Here is a 27,750-nt window from a genome sequence, read left to right on the forward strand (position 1 = left end):
GGTGGTGTGTGTTTTTTCCTGCAGATTCGCAGTGGCTGTGCCTTTATGGTCCATGTATGCCAGGATGAGCACCAACTTTATAATGAATTTTTCACAAAACCAACATCAAAATTAGAGTAGGTGGTACATGGAATCTAACTCTTTTTTTTTTTTTTAAGATTTAATTAAGATTTTTAAAAGATTTAATTTGCTAATGACATATGGCTTATTATGTTATAGGAGTATTCTAAAATTAACTGTGGAGTATTTTAACTTTTGTGGGTGTGTGAATAGAATATTGTTGGATGAGTCAGTGGTTATTTATTTTGAAATAAATGTGCAGTTTAAAGGTCAACATGCTGTCATACTGTTTATAATATAATTATGGTGGCAATAAGATAGTAAGAATCCTGTGTAGAGAACTGTCTTGAGATCTAGATCCCTTTATCTCCACTAAGTATGATAACTCCTTCTGGTTAAAAAATTCTATGATTCTAACTAATGAAAGATATTTAAAAATATAGACACTATTTAATATCCTTTTCCTTATTTTTCTCAAAGTGTTTTTCACACCCACTGTTAGTCACTGTTGGTTTTTTTCATATTGACGATTTTGACTCATAAAAGTTCCAAGATTATAACTCTTGCAATGGGGAAGAAATAAATTTATCTTATGGTTTTGATGAAATACTATATATAGAAGAGTACTACTGACAATATGAAGAATATAGACCACCTAGTTTTTTCTTTTCAAATTTTAGAAGAGTTTAAAATTGTCAAAATACTTGCTGTATGCTCAGAATACTATGAGTTTTGTTTATCCAAATCTGTAAGCAAGAATTTTGAACCTGTTTTTCTTGGGGAGAATGTCATCATTTGATTCACAGTGATGTAGGTTAAAAAAGGAAAATTAAGTCTAATGAAATATTTTTTATTATTTTTGAAAGGACATATACAGAATTACTGCTGACATAAGTAAAAGTAATAAATTGACATTTGACTGCAGCCAGCTAGTTTGAGTTGAGGATTGCTTATTGATTCTGAGCTGGATTATTGATTCTAGAAAAAACAGTTTACAAAATTACTTTCTACCTTTCACTTCTCATTATATAATGTTCCCACATACTATTTTCCAGTAGATTTTTACTATTTTTATTGACTGGAAGTAATCAAGGCTGCCTTTTAAACTATTAGAAAATCCTAAGAAGATTATTACTGACAACCACATTTTATTCTTTCATTTTAGTGAACTTTTGGAGAAACTGTGTGTGTCATTGTATGATGTCTTCAGGCCACTGATCATTCATGTTATTCACTTAGAGACGCTATCGGAACTTTGTGGGATTCTTAAAAATGAGGTGCTTGAAGATCATGTACAGAACAATGGTAAGTGACAAGCAGAAATGATAATTTAAAGGTCTTTTCAATTATATCTGTGGTCCAATGAATTTGAAAACTATTAGCCCCCACATCCCTATGTAAATTTAATAGTTTTGAAACCTGGGTTGATGTCCTGTCTCTTTTTGAATCAAGATGCACCTTATTCTGTGACTAAGTAATAATGGAGAATTTTTTTAGTAAAAAATAATGTTAGTTACTTTTATTTCTAGCATCTGAAATCCAGAGAGAATTAACATCAGTTTTGGGTTGGGCATTTATAGTACACTGTTACCAGAATACATAAAGTAATTGACTATATTGCATAGTCTTAATTAAAAAACCAGAAATTATTTTAGTATACAACCCTAGTAATAATTCATCTTTTTTGAAATTACAAGTTAAGAAAAACAGTTCTCTGAAATAGCTCTACTTTATTCATCCAATATGTTCTTCTGTATTTGATTTGATTATCATAAAAAACATGATTTTCCTGGTGATACTTAAGTACCTTTAAAAAATACTCTTCTGGTGATCATTTCACTGGCAAAAGAAATTATTATCCTTACTTTGAGTTTCCTCAAGAGACACTATAGTTTTGTTACTTTTCCCAGAGTTTCTTACTCTATTGCATTTAGTTCTTTTTTTTATTATTATTTTTAAAATTAAAAAAAAATTTTTTTTGGAGGGGAGGAGGTAATTAGGTTTACTTATGTATTTTATTTTTAGAGGAGGTACTGAGGATTGAACCCAGGACCCTGTGTATGCTAAGCATGAGCTCTACCACTTGAGCTATATATACCCTTCCCACCCAGCATTTAGTTCATTCTAAGATGCACATTTTCTCACATTTAATGCTTGTGAATTAAAGATGATTTTTCAAATTAATGTAAATATTATATGAGTATGTGGTGTCTTCAACTCCCTAGCTCTTGGAAAGCTGTTATTGAATTACTGGGGTGTCTTAACATTGAGGGCATCTCAGATATGAAGAAGTTCTATGTAAACATACCTCTTTTTTTTAACTCATTCTTCTTCGTGAGACTGTTGTCACTTAATATCTGAGACTCAATTTATTTGTAAAATGGAGATGATAACCCAATTAATAAGTTGCTTTAGCTGTGTCTTCAGTTTCGTCCGAAGCTATATGAGAGCTTTTAAAAAACGTAAAGCACTTTAAAATTCATATTTTGTTATTCATATTCATAATAGAAGTTACTTCAGAGAGTCCCAGGAAGAAGATGTAAGGGCAAATTCATTTCCCAGTTTTGAATTTGAGGAAATTGAAAGACATAAGTTTTTCTAAGGTTATTGAGTCATACCAACATGGAATATAGCTGAAGTGGTTTATACTATTCCTAGACAGTTTTGTAATCTTTTTGCTTGTTTAAAGTATTTTCTAAATCTAAAGGAGTGGATGATTGTACTTTCCTTTTTTATCAGCTGAGCAACTGGGGGCATTTGCAGCTGGAGTAAAGCAGATGTTGGAAGATGTACAAGAGCGGCTTGTTTACCGAACCCACATCTACATTCAGACAGACATCACGGGCTATAAACCAGCTCCTGGAGACCTGGCGTACCCCGATAAGTTAGTAATGATGGAGGTAGGGTCTTCCTACTTGATCTTCCCCCACCCCCACACAGCTTTTGGATGTTTTATACTGGTGAAAATAGGATTTTTCTTTTTAATTCTCATTCAAGATGTAAAATCAATATAAACTTGCTATAAAGGTGTAGGAAATAAAATTTTTAAAATATTGAACAGAAATAATTTGTTAGGTTGTCTTTCCTTCAAGTTATATTTTATAAACATTTTATTCAATTCTCTCCCCTTTTCCAGGAAATATGCATTCCCAGATTTTAATTTGAATTAGTGCTTTCTATGATTTCTTTTTTATATAAGTGGCATAGAAGAGGACTGATAACATATGAGCTACCATATGATGGTCTCATAACCATGTGTCATGCTCTGTCATAAAAACACTAGAAGCTGTCTCCTCAAAATTACATTGATGTCCAATTAATAGTTTGAAGAGTTAGATTTATCGGTCTGCTCTTTCACTTAGATATGTGTCTTCATTTTCTTTGATTGCTGAAGAGTTTAAATAATGCCTGGGATATTAGTGCTCGAACAGAATTAGAACCTAGAACTTTAATGTTTTTAATACATTTTATTTTTTTATTTTAATTTTTTTTAAATGGAGGTACTGGGTATTGAATCCAGAACCTTATGCATGCTAGCTACACAGGCGCTTTACCATTGAGCTATACCCCCGCTCCCCTAAAACCTAGAACTTTTAAAGTGAACATTTCAAATAGGAGCAGAAGTAGAGAGAATAATGTAATGAACTCTCATATATCGCCGCCCCAGATTCAGCATGGCTAGTCTTGTTTCGCTTAGACCTCCCTTACTCCCTCTCCCTACCATTAGTTATTTTGGAGCAAATTCCAAATATCCTTTCATCAGTAAATACTTTAGTAGGTAACTTTAAAAGGTAAAGGCATTTTTCCCCCACGTTTCATTGAGAAATGATACACATCACTGTATAAGTTTAAGGTATACAGTATGATGACTTGACTTACATACATTGTACAGTGATTACCACACTAGGTTTAGTGAATATTCATCATTCATATAGATATAATGAAAAGAAAAGAAAAATTTCTCCTTGTGATGAGAACTCAAACAGGATCTACTCTCTTAACAACTTTCCTGTATATCATATAGCAGTTTAATTATAGTCATGTTGTGAAAATGGTAGGATTTCCTTTTTTTTTTTTAATGGCTAAATAATATTCTATTGTGTATATATCCATTCATCCATTGATGGACACTTAGGTTGTTTCCATGTCTTGGCTATTGTAAATAATGCTGCAGTGAACATGGAGGGGCAGATATCTTTTTGAGTTAGTGTTTTGTGTCCTTTGAATATATTCCCAGGAGTGAAATTGCTGGATCATATGATAGTTCAATTTTTAATTTTTTGAGGAGCCTTCATACTGTTTTCCACAGTGTCTGCACCAGTTTACAATCTCACCAACAGTGCACAAGGGTTCCCCTTTCTCCACATCCATGGCAACATTTGTTATCTTTTGTCTTTTTGATGATGGCTATTCTAATAGGTGTAAGGTGATATCTCATTTTGGTTTTAATTTGCATTTTCCTGATGGCCAGAGATACTGAGCATCTCTTTATGTACCTGTTGGCTATTCATGTATTGTCTTTGGAGATGTCTGTTCCAGCCCTTTGCCCAGTTTTTAGTTGGATTATTTGTTTTTTTGCTTTTGAGTTGTATGAGTTCTTTATATATTTTTGGATTTTAACCCATTATATATGTAGTTTACAAATACATTTTCTTACTTCCATAGGTTGTCTTCTTACTTTGTTGATGGTTTCTTTTGCTGTACAGAAGCTTTTTAGTGTGATGTAGTCCCAGTTGTTTATTTTGATAAGGGCACTTTTATCTTGAACACAACCACAATATAGTTACACCTATAAACATTATTTTACTTCCTTAATATCACCAAATATTCAGTTGAATTTAAAATTTCTTCAGATTCACTAATGTTTTGTTGCATTTACTTTTTCTTTGTGTATGTGTCTGTGTCTGCTCTGTTGGTGAACTATTTGAAAGTAAGTTACAAACATGATACTTCATTCCTAAGGACTTCAGTTCTTATTCTCCACATAACCATAATGCCATTTTTACATATGTGAAAAAGAACATTAATTCAGCAGTATTATTTATATACCGTTCATATTCAAATTTCCCTGGTTTTCCTTCAAATGTCTTTTATAACCAGATCAAAAAATTTAAAAAGTGGGATCCAGTCAAGGTTGCTGTCTTTCCCCTCCTTTTTTTATGATACTGATTTTTTTGAAGAGACCAAGCCAGTTTTGTAGGATGTGTCACATTCTCGATTTGTCTGATTGTTTTCAGTATGTTTAGATTCAGGTTAAACTTTTATTTTGCAAGTGTGTACTTTTTTTTTTTTGATGTGTGTACTTCTTACTTCATCACATCAAAGGCACATGGCAGGTTGTTCCACTGTTGGTTAAGATAGTGATTGCTAACTCTGTTCATTATGAAAATCTACTCCCTGCTTTGTAATTAATAAGTAATGATGAACGACACTTAGAAATTTTGTGGTTCCCCAACATTATCTCACCCAATGGTAAACATTAATGATCCTTGCCTAAACCAGTTATTATGTTGAGGGTAGCAAGTGGTGATTTTCCCATCTGCCATTTCTTCTTCAGTGATTAATTGGCATTTTGCTGTAAGGAATTAATTTCCCTTTTTAACCCCTCTTTTCCCTGCTCCTGTCTCTTGTAGACTAGCAGATTTTTTTTTTAAGTTATTATAATCCATTGCCGTCATTATTTTTTTTTTTGGTGCTCAAAATATTTGTCTAGTGGAAGCCCCTTTAGATTGCCTTCTTTGTCCTTTTGGCATGTCCCCATAATCTTAGAGTACTTCTTTTTTTTTTTCTTAATTCTTGAGATATAGTTTACAAACCATACAGTTTATCCATTTAGAGTTTATAACTCATTGGTTTTTAGTACATTCATAGGTATGTGCAACCATCACTGCAGTCAATTTTAGACTGTTTTCATCATCTCAGAAGGAAACCCTGTACCCTTTAACTATCTCCCCTCCACCCCAGCCCAGGGCAAACACTAATTTCTGTCTCTTACTGATTGCCCTGTTCTGGAAATTTCATATGAATGTAATAATAACAATATGTGGTCTTTTGTGATGTCTTTCACTTCGCGTAGTGTTTTCACCATTCATCCATGCTGTGGCATATATTAGTACTTCATTTCTTTTCATGGCTAGATAATATTCCATTGTATGGACATATCACATTTTGTTTATCCATTTGTCCATTGAGGGACTCTTGGGTTGCTTCCAGCTGTTGGCTATTGTAAACAATACTGCTATAAACATTCATGCACGCACTTTTGTGTGTACCTATGTTTTGTGTGTGTGTGCCTAGAAGTGGAATTGCTGGGCATATAGTAACTGTTTAATCATTTGAGGAACTGCCAGACTGTTAGTGAAAGTGGCTGCACTACTTTACATCCCCATCAGAGGTGTATGAAGGTTCTCATTTCAGCCGACCCTGATTAGTATTTGACTTTTTGATTCTAGGCATCTTAGTGGGTGTAAAGTGATGTCTAATTGTAGTTTTGATTTGCTTGTTGTCCCATCATTCTGTTCAGTTGTCCCAGCATCATTTATTGAAAAGGTTATTCTTTTTCTGTTAGATAATCTTAGCACCCTTGTTGAGAATCAGTTGATCACAGATTAATGGGTTTTCTTCTGAATTCTCAATTCTATTCCATTGATGTTTATGTCTGTTTTTGTGTCAGTACCAGACTGCCTTGATTATTGTTTTGTAAATAAATTTTGAAATCAGAAAGTGTGAGTTCTCGTATTTTGTTCTTCTTTTTCAAGATTGCTTTGTCTGTTCTTGGTTCCTTGAAATTCCATATGAATTTTAGAATCAGCTTATCAGTTTCTATGAAGAAGACATCTAGGATTTGTTAGAGACTGCATTGCATCTGTAGATCAATTTGGACAGCAGTGCTATCTTAACAGTGTTAAATCTGATTCATGAGCTTGGAATATTTTTCAGTTATTTAGATATTCTTTAATTTCTTTCAATAATGTTTTGTAGTTTTCAGAGTATAAATTTTACACTTCTTTTGTCTAATGTATTCCTAATTATTTTATTCTTTTTGATGCTAAATAGTAAATGGAATTGTTTTCTTAATTCCACTTCTGGATTTTGAATCATTGCAAGTGTATAGAAATATATTTGATTTTTCTATGTTGATCTTGTATCCTTCAGCCTTGCAAATTAGCTTATTAGTTCTGATGGTTTTTTTGTCGATTCTGTAGGATTTCTCTCTTTACAAGATCACGTTGTCTGCAAATAGAGATAGTTTTACTTCCTTTCTAATCTCGATGCCTTTTATTCCTTTCTCTTGCCTAAATTGCCCTGGCTAGAACCTCTGGTGCAGTGTTGAATAGAAGTTTTTTTGTTTTTTTTTTTAATAGATTTTATTTTTTAGAACAGCTTCTGATTTACAGAAAAATTGAGAATTTAGTACAGAGAGTTCCTATATATCTCACACCTAGTTTCTTCTGTTAATTAACATCTTATATTAGTGTAGTACATTTGCCACTGTTAGTGGCCCAGTAATGATACTTTAGTGTTAACTGAAGTCCAGACTTCATTCAGATTTCCTTAGTTTTTATCTGGTGTCTTTTTCTGTTCCAGGATCTTATTCACAATACCATGTTACATTTGTTTTTCGTGTCTTCTTTGGTTTCTCTTGGCTGGGACAGTTTCTCAGACTTCCTTATTTTTGATGATTTTTAATAGTTTTGAGAAGAACTGGTTGAGTATTTTGTAGGATGCCTCTCTCTTGGAATTTGTCTTGTATTTTCCTCACGATTAGATTGACGTTACGTGTTTTGGAAAGGAAAACGGTAGTGGTAAAGTACCATTTTTATCACATCATATCAAAAGTGCCTACTTTCAACATGACTTATCAACATTGCTATTGACCTTGGTCACCTAATTGAGGTAGTACTATCAGGTTTCTCCATGGAAAAGTTACTTTTTCCTCCCCTTTTCTGTACTGTGTGTAACCCATATGTAAAGAATGGGAGTTATGCTACTTCTTGAGAGCAGAGTATCTACATAAATTATTTTTTCTGCAAGGGAGATTTGCCCTTTTTCCATTTATTTATGTATTTTTTTATTTAATCACTTATTGATATCACTGTGAACTCATGGATGTTTATTTTATACTTTGGGTTATAGTCCTTTGCTACTTTATTTTATTGATCAAATACCTCCAGGCTTGGCCAGTGGGCGCTTTTCCAGTAGATTCCTATGTCCCTTTGTATAATTCCCTCTATATAGATTGGTTTGTTTGTTTTGAGCACTTCCCATTTCCTGGCACTACAGGATGCTCCAGACCTACCTTGTCTGTTTCCTGCGTCAGCCCTAGAATTAGCCATTTTTTTCAAGGAGTCCTGGCCTCTTTTATTGGAGAATGGTATTAGAAACCAAGATCTGGGTTCTAGGTATGCTTGTTGCTATGGGGTATTGGTGCTTCTGGGTCCTCTCAGCTGACAGAGCAAAGAAATACATGTGTGTATACTAGCTCATTCCTATTGCTCCACACCCTCACCAGCATTTTAACCTATTTCAGTGCTTAGACTAATAAATACGTAGTAATAGATATGCTTGTTTTAAAGCTAATAGGCTTGAAATACACCACCCTGTTTAATTGATGTCCTTACCTTTTGTTTTAAGAATGTTTTCCTCATCTTTAATCCTTTCTCCTCACTTCTATTTAAATTTATTATTTTTTGGATAGTTGTATTAATTATTTGCCTAATGCTTTAAAAATAATATGTAAAATCACCCTTTAGGGATCAGGTATATGGTAGGAAGGACATGTAGTATTGGGGCTGTTTGTTTATTGTTCAACTTTTATTATTCTGCAGGCTCATGGTAGGAATTCTTTTGGTGTCTGGGTATTGCTAATAATTTCAGAGAGCAGATAGATAGTCTGTTTACAGGAGTTACTTTGACTTTGAAGGCCACAAAGTGGATATGATGAAAACTAGGTCTGTTTCTCGGCCTGATCTAGGCAATTGTGCTCTCTCCTCTTCCTCCGCTCCTTGCCTTGTCTTTGTAAATATCAGTTTTTTATATTCTGGATAGAATACCTGATTTAATATTTCTGTCTGATAGGATGCTAGGTGATCAAGTTTACTGTACACCCCCTCCGCAATTTAATTTAGTGGTACATTTAGTCATCACATGGCCAGTATCTTGAATGCTTTCTTGTGTAGACCTCTTGATTTAACGGTACTGCTTTCAGTAAATATGCTTGCTTTGTTTTTCTTTTAGTGAGAGATGTGAGCTGAATATGACATCTGTATTCCATTTAGGGATTAGCTATACTTTCTGGTTTCTGCACGCAGAATGAAAGGACCAGCCTGATTCATATAGACTTTGTCTCTTATACAGTTCTTGGGCCATTCTTTGGGCAGTAGCTCGGAATCTGTTAGGCCTTCATTTCTGTATATTTCCACCTTCATAACCAACATGAATTAGTGGGACTTTCATTACTAACTTAGTAGTTAGTGACCTGTGTATATTTGATGATATTCTTTGGGCAGTGAAGAAGGGTTAAATAGTTTCAGGCCATAAGGTAATTTAAAAAAATTTTTTTTCAGTCCATAAGATAATTTTAAAGAATCTATTTAAAAAATGACAAATGGTAGCTGTTCTCATATAAAGAGAAAATTTATAGTTCAGGTTGGCCAGCAACTTGATAAGAGCATTTCTGACATTCAGAATGCATTCAGTCTTAAATCTGAATCTTTGTTTCTTTTCTTTTCTTTCTTTTCCCTACAAGTTTTATTGAGACATAGTTGACCTATAGCACTGTGTACTTTTTTAGGGGTGGGGGGGGTAATTAGGTTTTATTTATTTATTTATTAAATGGAGGTACTGGGGATTGAACCCAGGACCTTGTGCTTGCTAGGCATGCACTCTACCACTGAGCTGTACCCTTCCCTACTGAATCTTTGTTTCTAAATGTAAAGTCGAAAATTAAACTTCTTATCTGAGCCTTGTTATGTTTGACCCTTCAGCAGATACCTTATAATGGTTCCAAAATTAGAGGTTCAGAAAAAGCTATGTATGTGTTTACGAGAATAGAAATACTCTATACCAATTTAACTTTTTCATTTTTATGTGTTGTTTTGGCATAGTTCTCTTGGTTAGTCCATTTATTTATTAAGTAGTATATATATTTTTTACCTTAAAGGAAGATAAAAAAGGATCATGTTGCTAAACACTGCTGAAAACTACACTCTAATGTTACTTCTGATTTCTTTATATAGCAAATTGCACAGAGTTTAAAAGATGAACAGAAGAAGGTACCTTCAGAATCTTCGTTTTCAGATGTTCGGTTAGAAGAAGCAGAATCTCCTAATAATTTAACAAAATCTGGTATGTTATGATGTTTTAACTTCTAACTTTTGCTCTTTCATTTAATAAACTTTTATTGTGGACGTTTCATGTCTCAGGCTTGAAAAACAGCTTGTACATTTGAAGAGCCTACACTTTTAGTAGGGGAGATTGGCAAGCCAAGGCATAATTCAGTGGTGACAGGGTAAAGTATGCACAGGGCACTCTTGACTATGGAAGAAGGGCATCAAAATTATGAAGGGAGATGAACTTTGAGTACAAGAAGGCAGATTCAGTGAGAGGTGTGGCACCTGAAAGCTGTAATGTTTATGAATATGAGAAAGCCAGGTGAAATGAGGTTGTTTAAGATAGAATAGCATGGAGGAAGGCATACAAGAATGGAAGATCATGGTTGCTTTGGGAAAGTCAAGTGGTTTGGTATGTTTGGGCACAGGTTATTTGTACGGAAGAAGCAGGTAAATCAGGCCAGATTGTGATAGGTGTCAGGTAATAATCTCATGGAGTTTGAATGTCTAGCTAATTGTATCATCAGATTTGCAGTTTGTAAATGTGCTGAGTGCCTGGGTCTGGGGCAAAAAATTGACAGAACTGTATGGGATAGCTTGGAATAGGGTGCATGTTACGCACTAAGCAAATTTGTCATGCAAATAAGACAGACCTCCATGTGTGTAAAATGTGTTCTTTTCCATTTGGGTTTTTAGGTTCAACAGAATCTTTCAATGCTAGATCACAGACCACAATTTCCCCAGCAGATCTTCATGGGATGTGGTATCCTACAGTTCGACGAACTCTCGTCTGTCTCTCCAAATTGTACAGATGCATAGATGTACGTGTGTAAAGTCTTGTGTCTTTATTGTAAATCGCTTGCTCTTTCACTTAAAATATTTTTAAAATTTTAATTTTATTTTAAGATCTTGATACAATATAGTTTGGTATTTGATTAGAATCATAGTATTTTTAGATACAGAAATAACTTTAAGATCAACCTAATTTAGAGATTCTGAACCTGAGCATTCTATAGACTCTTAGAATCCTCTAATGGGCTTTGAATAATCTATGAACACTTTGAAGTTGTGGGTAAAATTTTATATGTATGTTTGTATTTGTGTCTTTCTGAGGGAAAGAGCTATAGCTTTTATTGCTTCTCACAGGGTCTATGACTACAGGTACCCTTGAAACTACTAATTAATTCATCTGTCTTAGTTTGTAGATGAAGAAAAAGGTGCAGAAAGGTTAAGTAATATGTCCAGTGCCACATGGGTATAATATTCATTTAGTACTAAATATGGCTACCTTAATTCAGTTTTGCACTCAATTTAAATTAGCTTCCTTATTAAGAAGTAGTAGTGAGGTTACACGAGTTTCTACCCATGGACTAATTTTAATTTCCTGAAATTAGCCATACCCTTTTATTTTATTTTATCTTTTAGTCCCAACTATACTGTGCATTGGTTTTAGGTAACAGTTATTTTAAGCATTCCAGTTTAATGTTATGAATATCAATCCCTGAATGGTCAGATTTGTCTATGTTTATTTATTGTCAGTGGTTTGCTGCTAAACCAAAATAGTTTATAAAATTCAGTGATTTTAATTCACTTTTAAAAAATTAATTTGATTGTTACAGCTGAAACAGCATATAAAGAGAGAAGTGATTAATTGTAATAGTCATGTAATTAATTGTCCAGATGCCACTATTTCTTAGGAATTAGGTTGGGATTCAGAAACTTCCTACAGTGGAGCAGGATCCCAAGGGAAGTATGCAGGGGCCGTATTCCACGTAGAACCCATTGTCATCACAGACCCTGGTGAATTCTCTTAGGTGCTTAACAGGGATTTTAGCCAAACAGGGTAGGCCTAAGGACATCACTCTACCTGTTTTTATTTTATGCCCTAGACCTGCCTATTCCATTTTCACCTAGCTTACATCCAACTCTTATCCCTCTCTGTCTTACCAAAGGTAAGGAAAGACAAATCCAATGAAAACCCTATTACGGCTGAGCAGGAGAAAGAGAGGGCCTCAGTCTGAGCGGCCCACCTTTGGTCTTCCTAAGGCAATGGTCAGTGACCTAGTAAGAGGCAGCTCTGATCTCTTCTTACTATACAGTGACCTCATGGAAAACAAAAGAGAAGAAACAGTACAGAAAGAGAATAATATCAAGTAGGAGACTAGGGCTTAGGACTGTGGCCTAATAGTAAATATTTTGCTCACACCCATCCATATCAGTTCCATTTTGGGTGGAATGGAGGCAGAAAGGAATTCTGCAGGGGAACTGACAGGAGTCCCTGCCTAGACCAATAGGCTGCACCTCTAGGAAGATATAGAAATGGCAGAGTTAAATGAGGAGTCATACTTCACATACTATTTTGTAACATGATTTTGCTTTTACTTAGTTATATTTTGTAAGAACTTCATCGTGCCTGTTTAGCATTCTTTGATTTCATGCAGTGTTCTGTAATTTAGATTACTAGTATTTTTGTTAGCACCCCCATCATTGAACATTTAAGTTATTTACAGTTTTCTGATGCTTTAAATATACTGTGATGAAGAGCCATGTGCATGAGTCTTAGAATACAATACTGATTAATTACTTGGGATACATTCTTAGAAGTGAATTTGCTGAGGCTTTGTTTTAAAGTTGATTTTGTATATTTAAAAAACGGCCTATAATGTGAGATTGTGCCAAAGTGAGCGCTCCGTGAAGTCAGAACTGCGTCTCCTGTGCACTGTACTTCCAGCATCTAACACAGAGCCTGGCATGAAACAGGTTCTCAGGAAATACTGTTGAAGAGTTCACATGAGTGTTTAGAAGGATGCAAATTAGGAAACTACGTGCTGGCCTAGAAAGGTTACATGGGAATAAGAAACTCAGGAGTAATATTGCCAGTAATAAATTAATTCATCAGATGAGGGCGAGCAAGCATTGTTCACTGTACTTGTAGCCTACAATTTCCTTTTTTCTATTTTGTGAAGTGCCACAAGGTGATGTTTCTCTTTTATTTCACCAGAGGGCAGTGTTCCAAGGATTGTCACAGGAAGCCTTGTCTGCCTGCATTCAGTCGTTACTTGGAGCTTCAGAGTCTATCAGCAAAAACAAGGTTTGATGAAGTGTTAGGTGAAGTCTTGTCACCTACAGTAATATTGTGGACTTGATCATTAATTTATAGGCACAGAAATTTAAAGCTATTCGGGCAGTAGGATTTGTTTATGTAATATGATTTAATTTTGAGGTCCTTTGAGAGAAGCTAGTATTTCATTTTAGTGCTAAATAAAGACTATGTTGTATAAGAGAGTGCCAGCTTTGCTGAAGTACCAAAAATGATACTTAGGTTATGAAATCTGTAGGGTAAAGGTTTCTTGTTATAGCCTTAGCAGCTGGGGAGGTAGTGAACCACTGTTCCCTTGGAATACCAAAATGTTGTTTTCAAGGAGACGTAGCAATTTATAATCATCCCTACAATGACGTTTTAAATAGTCGAATAGCCTCACTTGGAGGCAGTCAGCCAGTCAGTTTGGAAGACAGGCAGTTGTGGCCTGTGGATTGTGTGATTAGAAGTAGTGGCCATGATTTTGGGACTTAAAGTTTTTAATCAAGAAGGGATCTGGGCCTAAAAGTTGCTGGCCCTTGTTCTTCCATGACCGCTGAGGTTTTCTTCCTCAAGAAGTACAGCATGATTCAGACTGTTGCTCTGCTTAACTCTCGGCTTAAAAATACCTGTTGCCTATAGGAAGGAAGCATTGGGGTCTGTTTCCAGCCAGAATTCCATAGCTACTGGGAGTTTTCAAACCTTGTGAACCTTTCTGGACTTCCATATTTACAAAGTTGGTTTCTAATTTCTAGGCTTTAGATAAACTGAAAAACGAAACAAAACAAAAACCTCATAAAAGAATTTAGCTGAGATCCTCTTGCTAGAAAGGCTCTACCTTTGTCTGTGACCACTGTATTCTCTCATTTGTGGAATCGAGAGTTGAAATGAAATTTTGATATGGGGACTAGAAGAGGATGGAAGGCTAAGATACAGACAGGCAGATTGAACTTTAAAGAGTATTTCCAAGTCTGAGCTTTCACATTTTTTTATGAGAGGTGAATTTAGGAAACATGTGCCTAATATATTACCCAGTCATTAAATTTTTTAAAAATGAAACGATAAAATTTAACTAAAATATGTTAAGGCAAAAAAAAAAAAAAAGAAAAAAGAGGGATACAAATCACTACACTGTGACTTTATGTAGTGAACATACGCATTAAAAAAAAGTAATGGGGAAAGCTTTTACATGACTATGGGTGATTTTTCTTTCTTTTCCTTACACTTTCCTATATTTTCCAGATTTTCTACAGTGAGCGTGTATTTCTTAGATTATTAGTGGGAAAAAATGACCTAATTAAGAGAAAAATTTCATATACTTATGTCCTTTTGTACCACTGTCCTCTTTTTAAAGGGAGGAGTGAAAAGCCTTTTGATTAGTCTTTTGTCCTCATTGCCTATAAGGCCACTCTTTTTTTACCTAATTGTTTCCTACATATTATAAGAGGTTTAAGTATGTATGAAGAAGCCCTCAATTTGTTAAGAATTAGCAAATTTATTTTCATGGCTGAGCTCGTGTGCTTTTTGACTTTCAGACTTTTTAAACAGTGATCAGTGAAAATGGTTTAATGTCTTAGAATTTCTTAAGGCAAGAAATTGTTCTTACATACTTAAGTTGAGCACCTAGTGTATCAGTCAACTAGCATGATACTATCTGCTGGATTACAACAGCTTCAGTAAAGTAAATTAAATCTGTCTTATACTATTTTACCCCATTGGAGTTGTTCTTTTAAAAATAGAGCAAGCACTCAAAATGTGTAGCATTTCTGCTTATCTAATGCTCTGTGTTCCAGAGTGCCAAGTGAGTTTCCATCATATAAGTCATACTTACGTACATTGATTGTGTGTATATTTAGAGGGAGGAAGAGAGACCAGAAGGGAATCATCTTAATAACCTCGTTAAAGTTTATACAGGCACACCTCATTTTATATGCTTCACTTTATTGCGCTCTGTACATACTGCTTTTTTTTTTTTTTTTTTTTTTTTTAATAACAAATTGAAGGTTGTGGCAACCCTGCACGGAACAAGTCTATTGGCGCCATTTTTCCAAAAGCATTTGTTCACTTAGTGTCTCTGTGTCACATTTTGGTAATTCTCTTAATATTTCAAACTTTTTCATTATTACTATATTTGGTATGGTGATCGCTGATCAAATCTTTGATGTTACTATTGCAAAAAGATTATTACACTTAATAGACTGCAGAATGGTGTAAATGTAACTTGTGTGCACTGGGAAACCAAAAGATTCCTGTGAATTGCTATGTTGCAGTAATCATTTGATTGCAGTGGTCTGAAACTGAACCCAAAATATCTCTGAGGTATGCCTGTATTGCTTACAAGGACAGCTTTATTTTTTTCCTAATGCAGTATAATTTCATTGAAAATATTTTCCAAGTAAGATTCTGTCTTGATTAGCACAGCAAACACAGCTTTGCTCTCTTAATATACAGTCTCTTTTCTGAAATGAGAGCTATGATTATTCACAGTTTCGGGACTGGGTCAGAGCTTTGAGAACTAAGCTTGAGTCACAGGACTCTTGTGGATGCGTCCTGAGAGGACAGAGGGAAATGCAGTGACTCCCAGAGGCTCTGGGTAGTCAGTGCTCTGTTACTGGCTGGAAAATCCAAAATAGTAACCCCAAATCATTTTATATTTGTTGACTCCTTTTGTACTTTTGTATAAATACGAATGTTTCTGATATTCTGGATATTGAAACTACTTTGACCAAAGAGTGAAAGCCAAGTTACTGAGAGAAACCAGAAAGCCGTGGGAGGGCAGAACCGTGCTCGCACTTGGAGCTTTCACTTCCTGCTCTCTGCTGGCGTTGGGCCACAGCATCTCTTCTGTCCCTGCACCAACTTAGGATAGATTTGACTTCTCCTTCTAAATATGTTGCTTTGCAACCGTTTGATTTACTTCCTTGGATTTACTAAGTAGAGCATGTGATAGAGTTAGTAAGGATCTGAAGCAAGATTTTTCCAGGTAATTCTAACATGGAAATATGGGGAGAGTTCCTTGCATAGCAAGAGAGTATTGGTACTGTATAGTTAGGTTAAGGGCCATTGACCCAGAGAGATAAATGTTGATTGATAATGTGTATGTTTTATGTGCTCCTATTTTTATTTAATCTGTGATAATACCCATTTTTCTTATCTTATAATTTAGACTCCGATTGATGGACAACTTTTCTTAATAAAGCACCTTTTGATTCTTCGTGAACAAATTGCTCCATTTCACACTGAATTCACCATTAAGGAAATTTCCCTGGACCTCAAGAAAACTAGAGGTACTTTAATGTCCTGACTGACACAGTTGGGTGTGTTTGACCTGTCCAAATGTGTCAGCACAGGTTATAGGTTTATTTTATGTTCATCTGCAATTTTTTTTTGCATGCTGTGCTTGCTAAGCATGTTTCTTGTTCATGCTAAGCTGGGCAACATCCTTATTACATCTAACTTGCTGTATTTCTTTATGAAGGGAACTGTATCTGAGCATTTCAACTTGTAACACAGTATTACCTCTTTTAGACTCTGCCATCTATTACCATAACCAGTTAAAAAATAAAAAATCAGTATAATAACTACTCAGAGTGTCAGCTAACTGGAGTGATTCTAAACACTGAGTTGAGTTTGTCAGTTTGTAGAAACTCAGGAAGCCAGCTATGTAAAACAGGAAGAGTACTAATCTAAGAGTCTGAAAGAGTCAGGGTCTATTCCTGGCCCATCATTTCCTGGCTCTTATGATCTTAGATACATGTTTTAGCTTTCCTACCCCTGGTCAGATGAGCAGAATCAACTTGTCATGATGCTTTCACCAGATTATCAAGATCATTAAGAATGAAAATGAACAAGAATATATATTATTAACGTGCTTAAATAAGCTTAAATTGTATTATTAAATCAGCTGGTGGTTAAGTAATCCTGTAGACAGGATCTTTGAGTGGGTAACAGGCATTGAATCATCTTGAGAAGGATGCTTCATCCATCCTAATGATTTGTTTCTGACTGAAGTAAGTTTCTGAATCTGACTTCTAAAAGATCAAAGTAGTCATTTTCTAAGATGTTGATCTTAAGCAGTTAAGGATACACCATAACTGTCCGTCTCCCTTCATTACTTAGAAATGTATCTTAACTTTAATTTTTCTTAACCATTCCCAAGAGAATTAAGCTCTCACGCCTTAAACCATCCATTTAAAATGAATGAATTTCTCTCTTATGAATTGGGGGAATTAAGAAAATTCATAGTCACTCAGGTTATTTTCTGTATTCTGTGGTTTAGAGGAACTCCAAAAGTGGGATTTCCAAGGGGGCTGGATTGTTACTTTCCTAATGACTGTGCTTACAAAATAGTAGGCTCGATTTAACTCACCTGAGAGCCAGAGTGGTCTCATCATGAGTCATATTAAAACAGCTTATTCTTTTTCTCTTTCTAACACGCTTTCCTTTTCACTGCAGAGAATACCTTTTGGTTCTGGTGGAATTTGGATAGTAAGCCTGTGTGCTATTCACATGCTTTGTAATCTTTTTTTTCTTTTTTTCTTTTTTACAGCAGCCAGATTTCCTGGCCTTTGCCTTTATAGAATGTGTCATGTTTTTAGAGCTTATTCTTATCAGAGGCTTCCATCGCCCAGCCATTCTCGTTGGTTTCCCGCTTTCCTTTCAGTGTTCAGTGGGATGGTGCTCTGCCTTGAAGAATGCCAGGCACTGTCGTCCGTCCTTTATTTAAGTGATGGAATAAAGCACGGCTGATCTATTTTCTTTCATGTTTTTTCTAATTCATAATTTGTTGCTGCTTCATTCTACTACAGAGCCCCTGAGGAGTGAGAAAATGAAATACTCTAAACTTTCGGCAAATTTTGGTTGGAAGTATTGTTTTCCCTAAAACATTATGAAGCTTATGTAACCCTACCATTCAGTCACCTACAGTTTTTCATGCGTCTTGTAGAAAAGACAACAGAAACAAAGAGCCATTTACTAAAGCTTTACTCTGAATACCCTGAATCTAATAGAGTTTTTTTCCAGCAAGATCAGGGTCAAGCCAGTAAGTACGACATGGTGTGTACTTGTAAAACCAAGGTTGGAAGCATTTCATGCTTTGCTTTCTCCAGCCTGGCAAGGCAAAGCAAAGAAATGGTCTTTTCTATCCCTTAATAATATTTGCTATCTTTACTTTTAAGCCTCTAACCTCTCATGACTAATGTTATATCTTATTGCATTTGAACATCAATGAGACCTGTTAGTACTTTGCATAGATTCTAGTTAGTCTGGAGGTTAAGGGGTAAATATGTCCTTTTGGTGTTTTCTTTCTGGCTGACACATTAGTTTACTTACTCTGCTTCAAATGTGAGTAAATTTCTGTGCCAGCTGGATCTTAAACAAAAGCAGCTGGGTAAGTATATGAATTACTTTTTTTAAACCTATTTGTCATCATGAAAGTAAAGCAATGAAATTTTAAGGTATTGATTACCATTTATCCTTTTTCCTTTTTTTCTGAATGAACAGTTGAGATTAATAGTCATTTTGCATTTCTGACTACTAGCAAATAATCATGTGTGAGTTCTGTAGCCATCACTGGCACTAACCTCACCCACTCATGGAGGTGAGCTGGTGAAAATAAAAGCGCTCTTGCTTCGCGCTGTAGAGAACTAGCGTATGTTCACACACTGAAATAGTAACTCAGCTTTTCTGTTGAAACTGTACATGTTCACTGGATGAGTAATTTTGTTTCACAGATGCAGCATTTAAAATCCTGAATCCTATGACTGTTCCAAGATTTTTTAGGCTGAATAGCAACAATGCCTTGATAGAGTTCTTGTTGGAGGTGAGACGGAGTCTGTTTCCTTGGTGGTGGGAGATAAACGACATTCTTTACATGTCTGGTAATTTCTAGGCACATAAAAACAGGAGGAAATTGTTATCTTCTTTTTAAGGGTACTCCTGAGATCAGAGAACATTATCTTGATTCTAAGAAAGATGTAGATCGTCATCTGAAATCAGCCTGTGAGCAGTTTATTCAGCAGCAGACCACGCTGTTTATAGAGCAGCTGGAGGAATTCATGACAAAGGTATAGACCCTGGTGATGTCTGGTAAAGTGATTTTGAATTCTTCTCTAGATTTCATTTTGAATTACGCTTTTGTGAAAACTCTGGCAGAAGGAGATAGGAAAACACACATCTTAATGATTCTGTCTAAGAAATCACCTTGTTTCTGATTATGGAAGCTTTCTGGTTTGGACTTTTAGATATGCTTGCAGAGTTTTTCAGTTTTAAAGAGAAAGTGTGCAGATGTTGCAAAGCTAGTTACAGCAGACCTCCAGTTAGCTCTGCTCTCTTTATCCACATAGTAGGTATCTGCATGTGGTCTGGGACTCCAACTTTCCCTGGATCAGGACCTGCATGGTGGTAATCATAGTCCTATCTGTTAGGGTTTCTCCTGTTACTTAAATGGGTGATTTATTTTTCCTCTTAGTTTTACGTACTATCCCATCCTTTCATTTTGTATAGATAATTGAGAATTGAAGGTTTTACATCATGGCATTGTTAATCACCAGATACATGGATTTATAATAGTCTGTCTTTCTGTCTCCTATCTAAAAGCCATCAACTGTCAAATACCAGCAATGAAAAAATCAGATCATGGTGGTTTTGACTTTCCTGTTTCAACATAACCATTTAAAAAAAATAAGTGGTGTTACTAAGGATTACCTCATAAAGATGTTTAGAAAGTCTTGAAATAAACTTTCATTTATTAAGCCTCTACTGTCTGTCCAGATTTGTGTTAAAGGACATTAAAAAAGAATAAGAATTTGACAGTCTTTCTTCTCAGATTTACTTATCTAAGTCTTAGCTGGGGAGACAAAGTGTACCATATCCATGGAATGACAAGAGGCAGCAAAGGAAATTGTCCATCAGTAACTTGTTGCTAGGTCCTGTCATACAGACAGATGATAGATACTAGCTTTTAAAAATTATAAATGATACCCCCAAAAAAGTAAATATAGAAATGTTAGAACAAACTGTTCCTTTGTTTATCATTGGGGTACATTACTTGTTTACTGGATTTTAGTCCATTCATGAGGTATTTGGAATATGTGTATGTGTGTTTTTTCCCTACTACATAAATTTAAAAGGAGGGTGGTGGAAATATTTTCTACTAGGTTTTGATTTTCTTAAAAAGGGTACAAATATTGATAGTTTATAAGTTACAAATAAGTCATTATAGTTTTTACTGAAATTATCCTCATGGAAAACCAGTGTGTAGATTGTAGTATGTATTTTTGGGAGGGCATCCACATTAGTACTGGTGGGAAATATCTTAGATGAATTTTCTCCAATAACAGCAGCAGAACAAATCTTCTGATAGAAGCAAGTTGGTTATAAAGGAATCTAGGATTAAAGGGGTTTTCTAGAAAAGCACAGTTCTTCTAGAAGCCAAGAGAATGAAAATTCACTGATGCAGTTGTCCAAATTGACCTTAGCATAAGCTTGGTAAATTTGGTATGACTCTGTAATTGTGCATTTGGAAGACTCTGAACAAACGTTTTTCTCCAAACGTTTTTCACTTTTCACCTGGTCAATATTACTAGTATTCTGCACAGCAGAAACAGAATAAATGATTTTAAAAGTTTAAAATGATTTTCTTTAAAGGTAATTCTGCAAGTGCAGAATCGTATACCCCTTTTATTATAGTTGGCATTTTAAGGCAGCCGGTTCTTGTACCTTGATAAATGATTGCAGGAAAACCAGCATCCATAGGTGCTGGAAGGAAACAGTTTTTACCTTCCATTTGGGTGTGTGCTTGTAGGTCTTAGTACTTACTCTTTGGGTGTAAGCCTTACCAACAAAATGTCCTCAGCTTGTTTCTAAGTTTGGACTGATTTTTAAAGTATACATGGTTTGCATAATAAAACGAAGTGTCAGAGTGTGTAGAGGACACTCTTAGGTTGTCAGAAGACTTGTGTTTGAGCCCTAAGACTCCAGATGTGATTCTGGTGCCCTTTCACTTGTTGTGAATCGCCTTCTTTGATTTACGTAGCTCCTTCCTCGGGCTTTCTCTGTTGAGATACTTTGTTTTCATTAGTTCTCATGACATTCCTGTTACCTGGAGTAAGTAGAACATCTTCATTTCACAGACTAAAGCTAAAGTTAGAAGCTCAAGTTTTGCAGAGTGACCCATTATACACGAGGTAAACATTTCTACCACAGCTTAATCTGCCTGGTGTAAATACCCTTCCTGATTTTTTGGCACAGTTAATGAAATTTCTTGAGAACAATATAAGAAGAACTATTGCCTTATTTTCTGCTCCTTGAAAAATAACCTTTTCTCTCAGTATTTGAACAGCCCTAGGGAGTGTAATACTGTTCTCTAAGTGTTAGGAGCAGAGGTTCATATTAAAACATTTCAGTCAGATATTTATAAAGCTGTTGTTTTTTTTATTGTTTTAGAATTTCATCATACAATATTGCTTGAAACAATCTCACAAGTAGGGCTTGGAATAGTCATGGGTGTAGTTGAAGGAGCATAGCATTTTGAGCCACGAAAGCTGAGCTCTGGACCGCCTTCCGCACCTCCTGCCTAGAATGGTAGGCAGTCTCTTAGTTTCTCCAAGCCTCGGTTTTCTAAGCTCTGCAGTGGAGATAGCCATCACACCCTTCCTCCCCACTTAAGGTTATCATGAGGACCAAAAGACAATCTCATATGTAAGTGCAACAGAAATGTTATTTTATAGTAAAATATAAGTTTGAAGTGAAGATTTTGCATTAGCAAAAAGTCTAAATGAAAACATTTTAAAGGAAGTATGATTTCAAGTTTATAGCTAAGCTCAAAGTGTTTCCCCAGGTGGGACAAGTTTATGCAGACTTGTATTTAGCAATATCACTTCCTCTCAAGCAATTTGCTAAAGTATTGCAAGTTTATTTTTAATGTTCCCTCTGAAGTTACTAATTTCCTCAGCAACACTATAAATTTAATTTTTTTTTCTTGAGACATAGTTTGTGTAATAGAATTTGACCTATAAATTTAATTTCTGTTCTCAAGGAGTTATAACCTAATGGGAAATCAAGATAGAAAATTATGTAGACATTAAGATGTGTACAGCAGTGTCATTATAGACAATGATCTGTCTTTATCCTGTAGGGTTTTTTTTTTTAAAAAGGTGGGGCTAAACCTTTCGAAGAAAATGCTCCTTGAGGCTTAACTTAAAGATAAGGAAATTATCTAGATAGTAAATTGAGATGAACATACAAGTCTGTATTTGCTTTTGATATAAAAATACCATATACAGTATATGTTACTATGAAATTGGTTAAATTCTGGAGCAATCAGTGGACTAACAGGCAGCCATTACTATTAAAACATAACTGCTGGATACAGAAAAATGGCCAGGATTTAGATTTAGAAAAAAGTTTTCAGGGCACTGTGTTCCTATTTTTGTAAATGTAGACACATTAGTGTGTTTATATATTTACACTGGGAAATATATGGGATAGTACATACTAAACATGATTTTTTTTTTAGCATAATCTGTACTTGTATGTTTGACTCACTTTTAAAAGCTGCATCTCACAATAAAAAATAGACAAAGAGAGGAACTGAGTGACAGTAGAAAAGGGCTGATTTTATACACATGGCAACATGAGCAAAAGTCTAGGGTGGTCCAGGAATATGAACTTGGTAGAAACAGAGAGAGGGCTGAAGAGGGCTGAGTTAACATTATATCCTGTCTGTGCCCATCCTCTGCCTAAATATTAGTGTGGCCTTCTTTATGAGAAATCTAAAGAGTTGGTGCTCAAGTTTTCCTAATGAGACTATCTAGTGAGGCCAAGGTCATGGCCTGGACTTTTGGCACCTAGCAATCTTTTTTTTTTTTAATGTTTTATATTGTTTCTGTCCTTCACTCTCCCTGGCTACACCTTAGCCCCACTGTAATTTGCCATATTAAGAACATTCTTGTCCAAGAAACAAAATGTACTTTCTTGATTTTACTTCCCTGTACTGATGCTGAGGGATGAAGAGAAAGGTGAATAGAGGGTGGGCATCCGGTTCTGTACCTGTAGCACTGGTTGGGCAAATGTGCACTTTGATGCTATCTGAAAGTCTGTTGTTTTTTTTTCCCTTAAATAACATTCTCTCTGCTTATAATGAAGAAAAGAACCCTCTAGGCATATAAAGGAGATTTTGTCCTGCTGCTGTGACATTTTTATAATACTATACAGTAATAATTTAATGTTAACCTCAACGTCTACTTAGAGGGCTGTTTTGTGTTGATGTTTCTCTGTCTTCGTTCTTGTCTTCCTACACTGAAATGTTTCAGGCAGAATGCCTTGGGATATTGGTATGCTTTGTTTTGTTTTGTTTTGTTTTTCGTTTGTTTTGCAAAACAACATCTGCCTTGAAATCACAAAAGAAGTTTTGCTGAAATATTTTATTAGTTGTAAAGGACTGAGAGATATGATGGATTTCTTTCAGGGCTGCACATTTGATTATCATTATGTTTTCACAGGTTTAAATGGTGTATCCTATGAGAGCAGTACTAGTTTAATTTGTCATCAGTGAAATGAAACTTTTTATTTCCTCTGCTAGGTTTCCGCATTAAAAACAATGGCCAGTCAGGGAGGACCCAAGTATACTCTCTCTCAGCAGCCTTGGGCACAACCAGGTATCCACATTTTACTATTTGGGATTTTTTTCTTTAGGATGCCAGTTAATTTGCATTTATATAGTCCTGCTTTAATAGCTTAGCGTTGGTTTCCTACCCCTGCTGTGGTTTAGGTTAATGCATGATTCAGTTTGGAGCTGACAGGTCTTAATTTGTCAACACTACCTGCGTTTCAACAAGCATTCCAAGGAAGAAGAAATAAAAACTACATATGTGTGTGTGTGTGTGTGTGTGTGTGTGTGTGTATACATACATACATATATACATACACACACACATAGGGTTAAAAATAAAATGTGGCTTAGGTGGAAACACTTTCGAGTCTGCTGGTTTCTGTATACCTGCTTTTCATCGTCTGAGAACTGTGGTGAAAACTGTGTTTGATAGTCTGAAATTATAGGGGATGCTACTGTTTTCAAATATTATATGAAGAAATATTGGACACATTACATTTTATGCAAGTTACATCCTCTTTAATGTTTTAGAGTGTTTGGAAAAAATTATATAAAAAATGTGCTATCAGAAAAATTATGATATCAGTTGGCAGTTGGCAGGTAATATCATCATGTAATTGGCAGAAAGGCTTGAGATGTTTCCAGTCCTAACTCTTTCCTAAATGTAAATTTTTTTGTGCTAGGTTCTTTTTTTTTTTTTTCTTTCCTTCTTTGGCATTAGACATTAGACACTGAAAATCACAACTAGTTTTGTGGGTTATTTTTGGTACATTTTGTGACATTTTAAGTTGCCATTAAGCCAGAATAAATCATTTTGTTAGTATTTCTGGCCATTCCCTGGCCCATATTGTGACAGAGATTTTTTGAAACTGGAAAGGCAAGATGGCAAAAGAATTAGTGTTTTAATTATGGTTAAATTGTGTCCAAGTTGATAGGGAAGCTTTTTGCTCATAGAGAGATCCAAAGAATGATTCTGGCTTAGTCATAGAAAATTGTCTACAGGCACCTAAACTGGAATTAGGTTTTTAACTTGACTGATTTTCCATAGTGGAAGAATATATGTCTGCCAGGTATTTATTTCTTTTGGGAAAAAGAATTGGGGCCATTCTAAAATTTTCAGTTATTATTATTGATGCCTCAGGTTAATTTGAAGATTAAGTAGAGCAAAGAAATTGTAAGAATAGCTATGTGTCTCTTAGGAAGATAGATAAATGTGGAGAATTACCACTTGTATTTGAATGGAAGGGAGAATTTTACGCAAAAGTTTGTCATGTGAACTTTGATGATGTCAGTATAGGTTTGCATTGATTTGCTTCTTTGTAAATAAAATCTGTGACATGCTTAATAGGCCTTCTGTTTACTGTGGTGGAGACAGTAAATGTTACACTATCTTTATTAGTTTAAGCCTTTGTACATGTATGAGATTGAAATCTCCACCATTTTACTAAAGGACAGACAGTACTGGACGTATATTAGAAATTCTAACCACAGCCTGGTGGTGACCACTTATTCTGACCCCTCAGGGTCAGGAGCAGGCTTGTTGGTCCGTAACTCAGCATTGATTCTAGAAGGAATTCTGATCATCTTTGGATTAATTGGGCTTTTGGCTCAAGGTTTCAGCCACTTATAGAGCTTGGACATAACTGATTTTATTTCAAGTGTTCGTGTAAATGAAACTCTTGGGTGCAATAAATCTTTCTTAAAATAGGTAGAAACCACCGAATTGGCATAGGCGTAGTTAGCACAGCTAAGCCCAGGGGCTTGATGCATAATTAATGTATTTTCTTTCCCCTTTGGAAAGATCCTCTTTCACTCAAAACAGGGGCTGTCATCTTCTCAAGTGGAACCCTAGTAGAACTCCCGCTGGTGGGTGTGTTGTGCTCTTAAGCATTGCTAGAGTTGTTGTTAGAAAGTAGGAGTAGATGAAAGCAGGCTGACACAAGGCCTGGATGAAGTAGGGCTTGCTGTTTGTCATGTAACCCATTTCATTTCTTTCTAAGCAAGGAGATCCTGGTGATTGTAGCAGTGACACTTCAGTTTACCTCGTTGTTGTATCTTCTGTCCCGTTGAGCCATTTAGCCACAGGGAGCTATGGAGTTGCTTTTTCTTGATCTGTAATATGAGAAGCCCACACTTAAATGTCAAAAGTTTTTGGGCCTTTGGGGTGGGAGCACCGGGAACAATCTAGGAACTTGTCTTGGGCCCCTGGAAAAGCAGGGTTACTGGTTCATGCAGACTTGATTACATTCAGGGCCATTTCATGATAAACTCACAGGAGATGGAGTTATAAGTTAGAACGCCAGTTTAATTTACTCTGAGAAGTGTACCTTTTAAGAATTAGGATATTTTACTAGCAGTCTCCACACGTAACTTTTAAACATGAAGGGCTCTGAAGACTGACCTACTGATCCCTGAAGTGTCAGTGATGATAGGACCACAGCCTGTGGAATTCATTGTCTCAAAAGGAGTTTTCTTTTGTTTATGAAAAGGAAGCAATTCTTAGATTGTTTCTTTCTTCTTGAGAGCATCTGCACCTTCTTACCCTGCTCTACCACAACCCTCCTCAATTAAAACGAATGTTTTTTTAACATGATATTAAATTTGAACTGTAGAAAAGTATAAAATGAGGAGTAATTCTATTCTCCACCTCAGAACTAACTAGTCGTCTCAAAGGTAACCACTATTAATGGTTGCTTTCCCCAAATTATTTATGGATGTACTAGCATATATGGACTTGAGGCATGTTATACAAATACAATTATACTATATCCCTTGCTTTTTTTTTTTAATTCCACATCTAGGAGCCCTTTCTGTGCCAGAATATTCAGCTCTACCGAGCAGTAGAAGTGTTAAGTGAAAGAGTACATGTATTTTCAGTTTTGCTAGACATTGCCTAATATCCCTTCAAAGAGGTTGAACCAGTTTATACTCCCATCAACAGTGGATGAGGGTACCTGTTCCCTACACCCCTGCCAAATAAGGATATTCACAGTCTTAGTAATTTTTACCAATCTGAAATATCTCAGTTGTTTTAATATGCATTTCTTTAATTATGAGTGAGTTTGAGCATCTTTGAAATTATCAGTCTTTTCCTTTATAGCTTTCTAGGTAATTTCTTCTTTTAAATACTTCATACAGATTACTGCTCTTCTTTTCCATTTGCACGTCTTTTCAGATGCACACCTGGGCTACTAATTATTTCAATTCCAATTTTCTGGAATTCTATTCCCTTTCTGATAATACAGTATAAGAATGTACAAATGGATTTTTAGTTCCCATTAAGTATGTGTGGGTATTTTCTGAATGATCTCATAAGACAGCATCTCTTACTGTGAGTTGGTTCTGCAAATGAATAAGCTCATTCATTATAAAGTAATTCTTACCAGTGTCTCACTGCAAATGACTTTTTATTTTACCTTACCTCTTTCTCCAGATTCCAAAGGTACCGTATTACAGCCCCTGAGTGTCCTGAGCCATGCTAGGGGAATTCTTTTGTTGCCCTATCCCTTAGGATTAGAATTTTGTATATAGTAGAAATTTAATAAATGTTTATAGGGCTTATGATTAAACTTGATAAATAAACAAGTGAAAGAAATTCTTTGGGGAAATAAAGAGTGTTTTATTTTGCTATTTTCTTCTCCTTTTATTCCCCTCTGAATTAAAATGGA

At 35.3% G+C, this 27,750-nt stretch overlaps 1 protein-coding gene across 1 annotated transcript in view; it reads left to right on the forward strand.

Annotated features, from left to right (window-relative positions):
• COG3 (component of oligomeric golgi complex 3) overlaps positions 1 to 27,750 on the forward strand; it is a 53,546-nt gene that overhangs the window by 20,109 nt on the left and 5,687 nt on the right. The window contains exons 11-20 of the mRNA XM_032496126.1: positions 25 to 116; positions 1,226 to 1,365; positions 2,800 to 2,960; positions 10,299 to 10,407; positions 11,088 to 11,212; positions 13,393 to 13,482; positions 16,637 to 16,757; positions 19,203 to 19,291; positions 19,401 to 19,535; positions 24,053 to 24,128. Of these exons, the coding sequence (XP_032352017.1) occupies positions 25 to 116; positions 1,226 to 1,365; positions 2,800 to 2,960; positions 10,299 to 10,407; positions 11,088 to 11,212; positions 13,393 to 13,482; positions 16,637 to 16,757; positions 19,203 to 19,291; positions 19,401 to 19,535; positions 24,053 to 24,128 (1,138 nt within the window). The remainder of the gene's footprint in view (positions 1 to 24; positions 117 to 1,225; positions 1,366 to 2,799; positions 2,961 to 10,298; positions 10,408 to 11,087; positions 11,213 to 13,392; positions 13,483 to 16,636; positions 16,758 to 19,202; positions 19,292 to 19,400; positions 19,536 to 24,052; positions 24,129 to 27,750) is intronic.

This window comes from Camelus ferus, chromosome 14, assembly GCF_009834535.1.
Source record: "Camelus ferus isolate YT-003-E chromosome 14, BCGSAC_Cfer_1.0, whole genome shotgun sequence".
NCBI lineage: Eukaryota > Metazoa > Chordata > Mammalia > Artiodactyla > Camelidae > Camelus > Camelus ferus.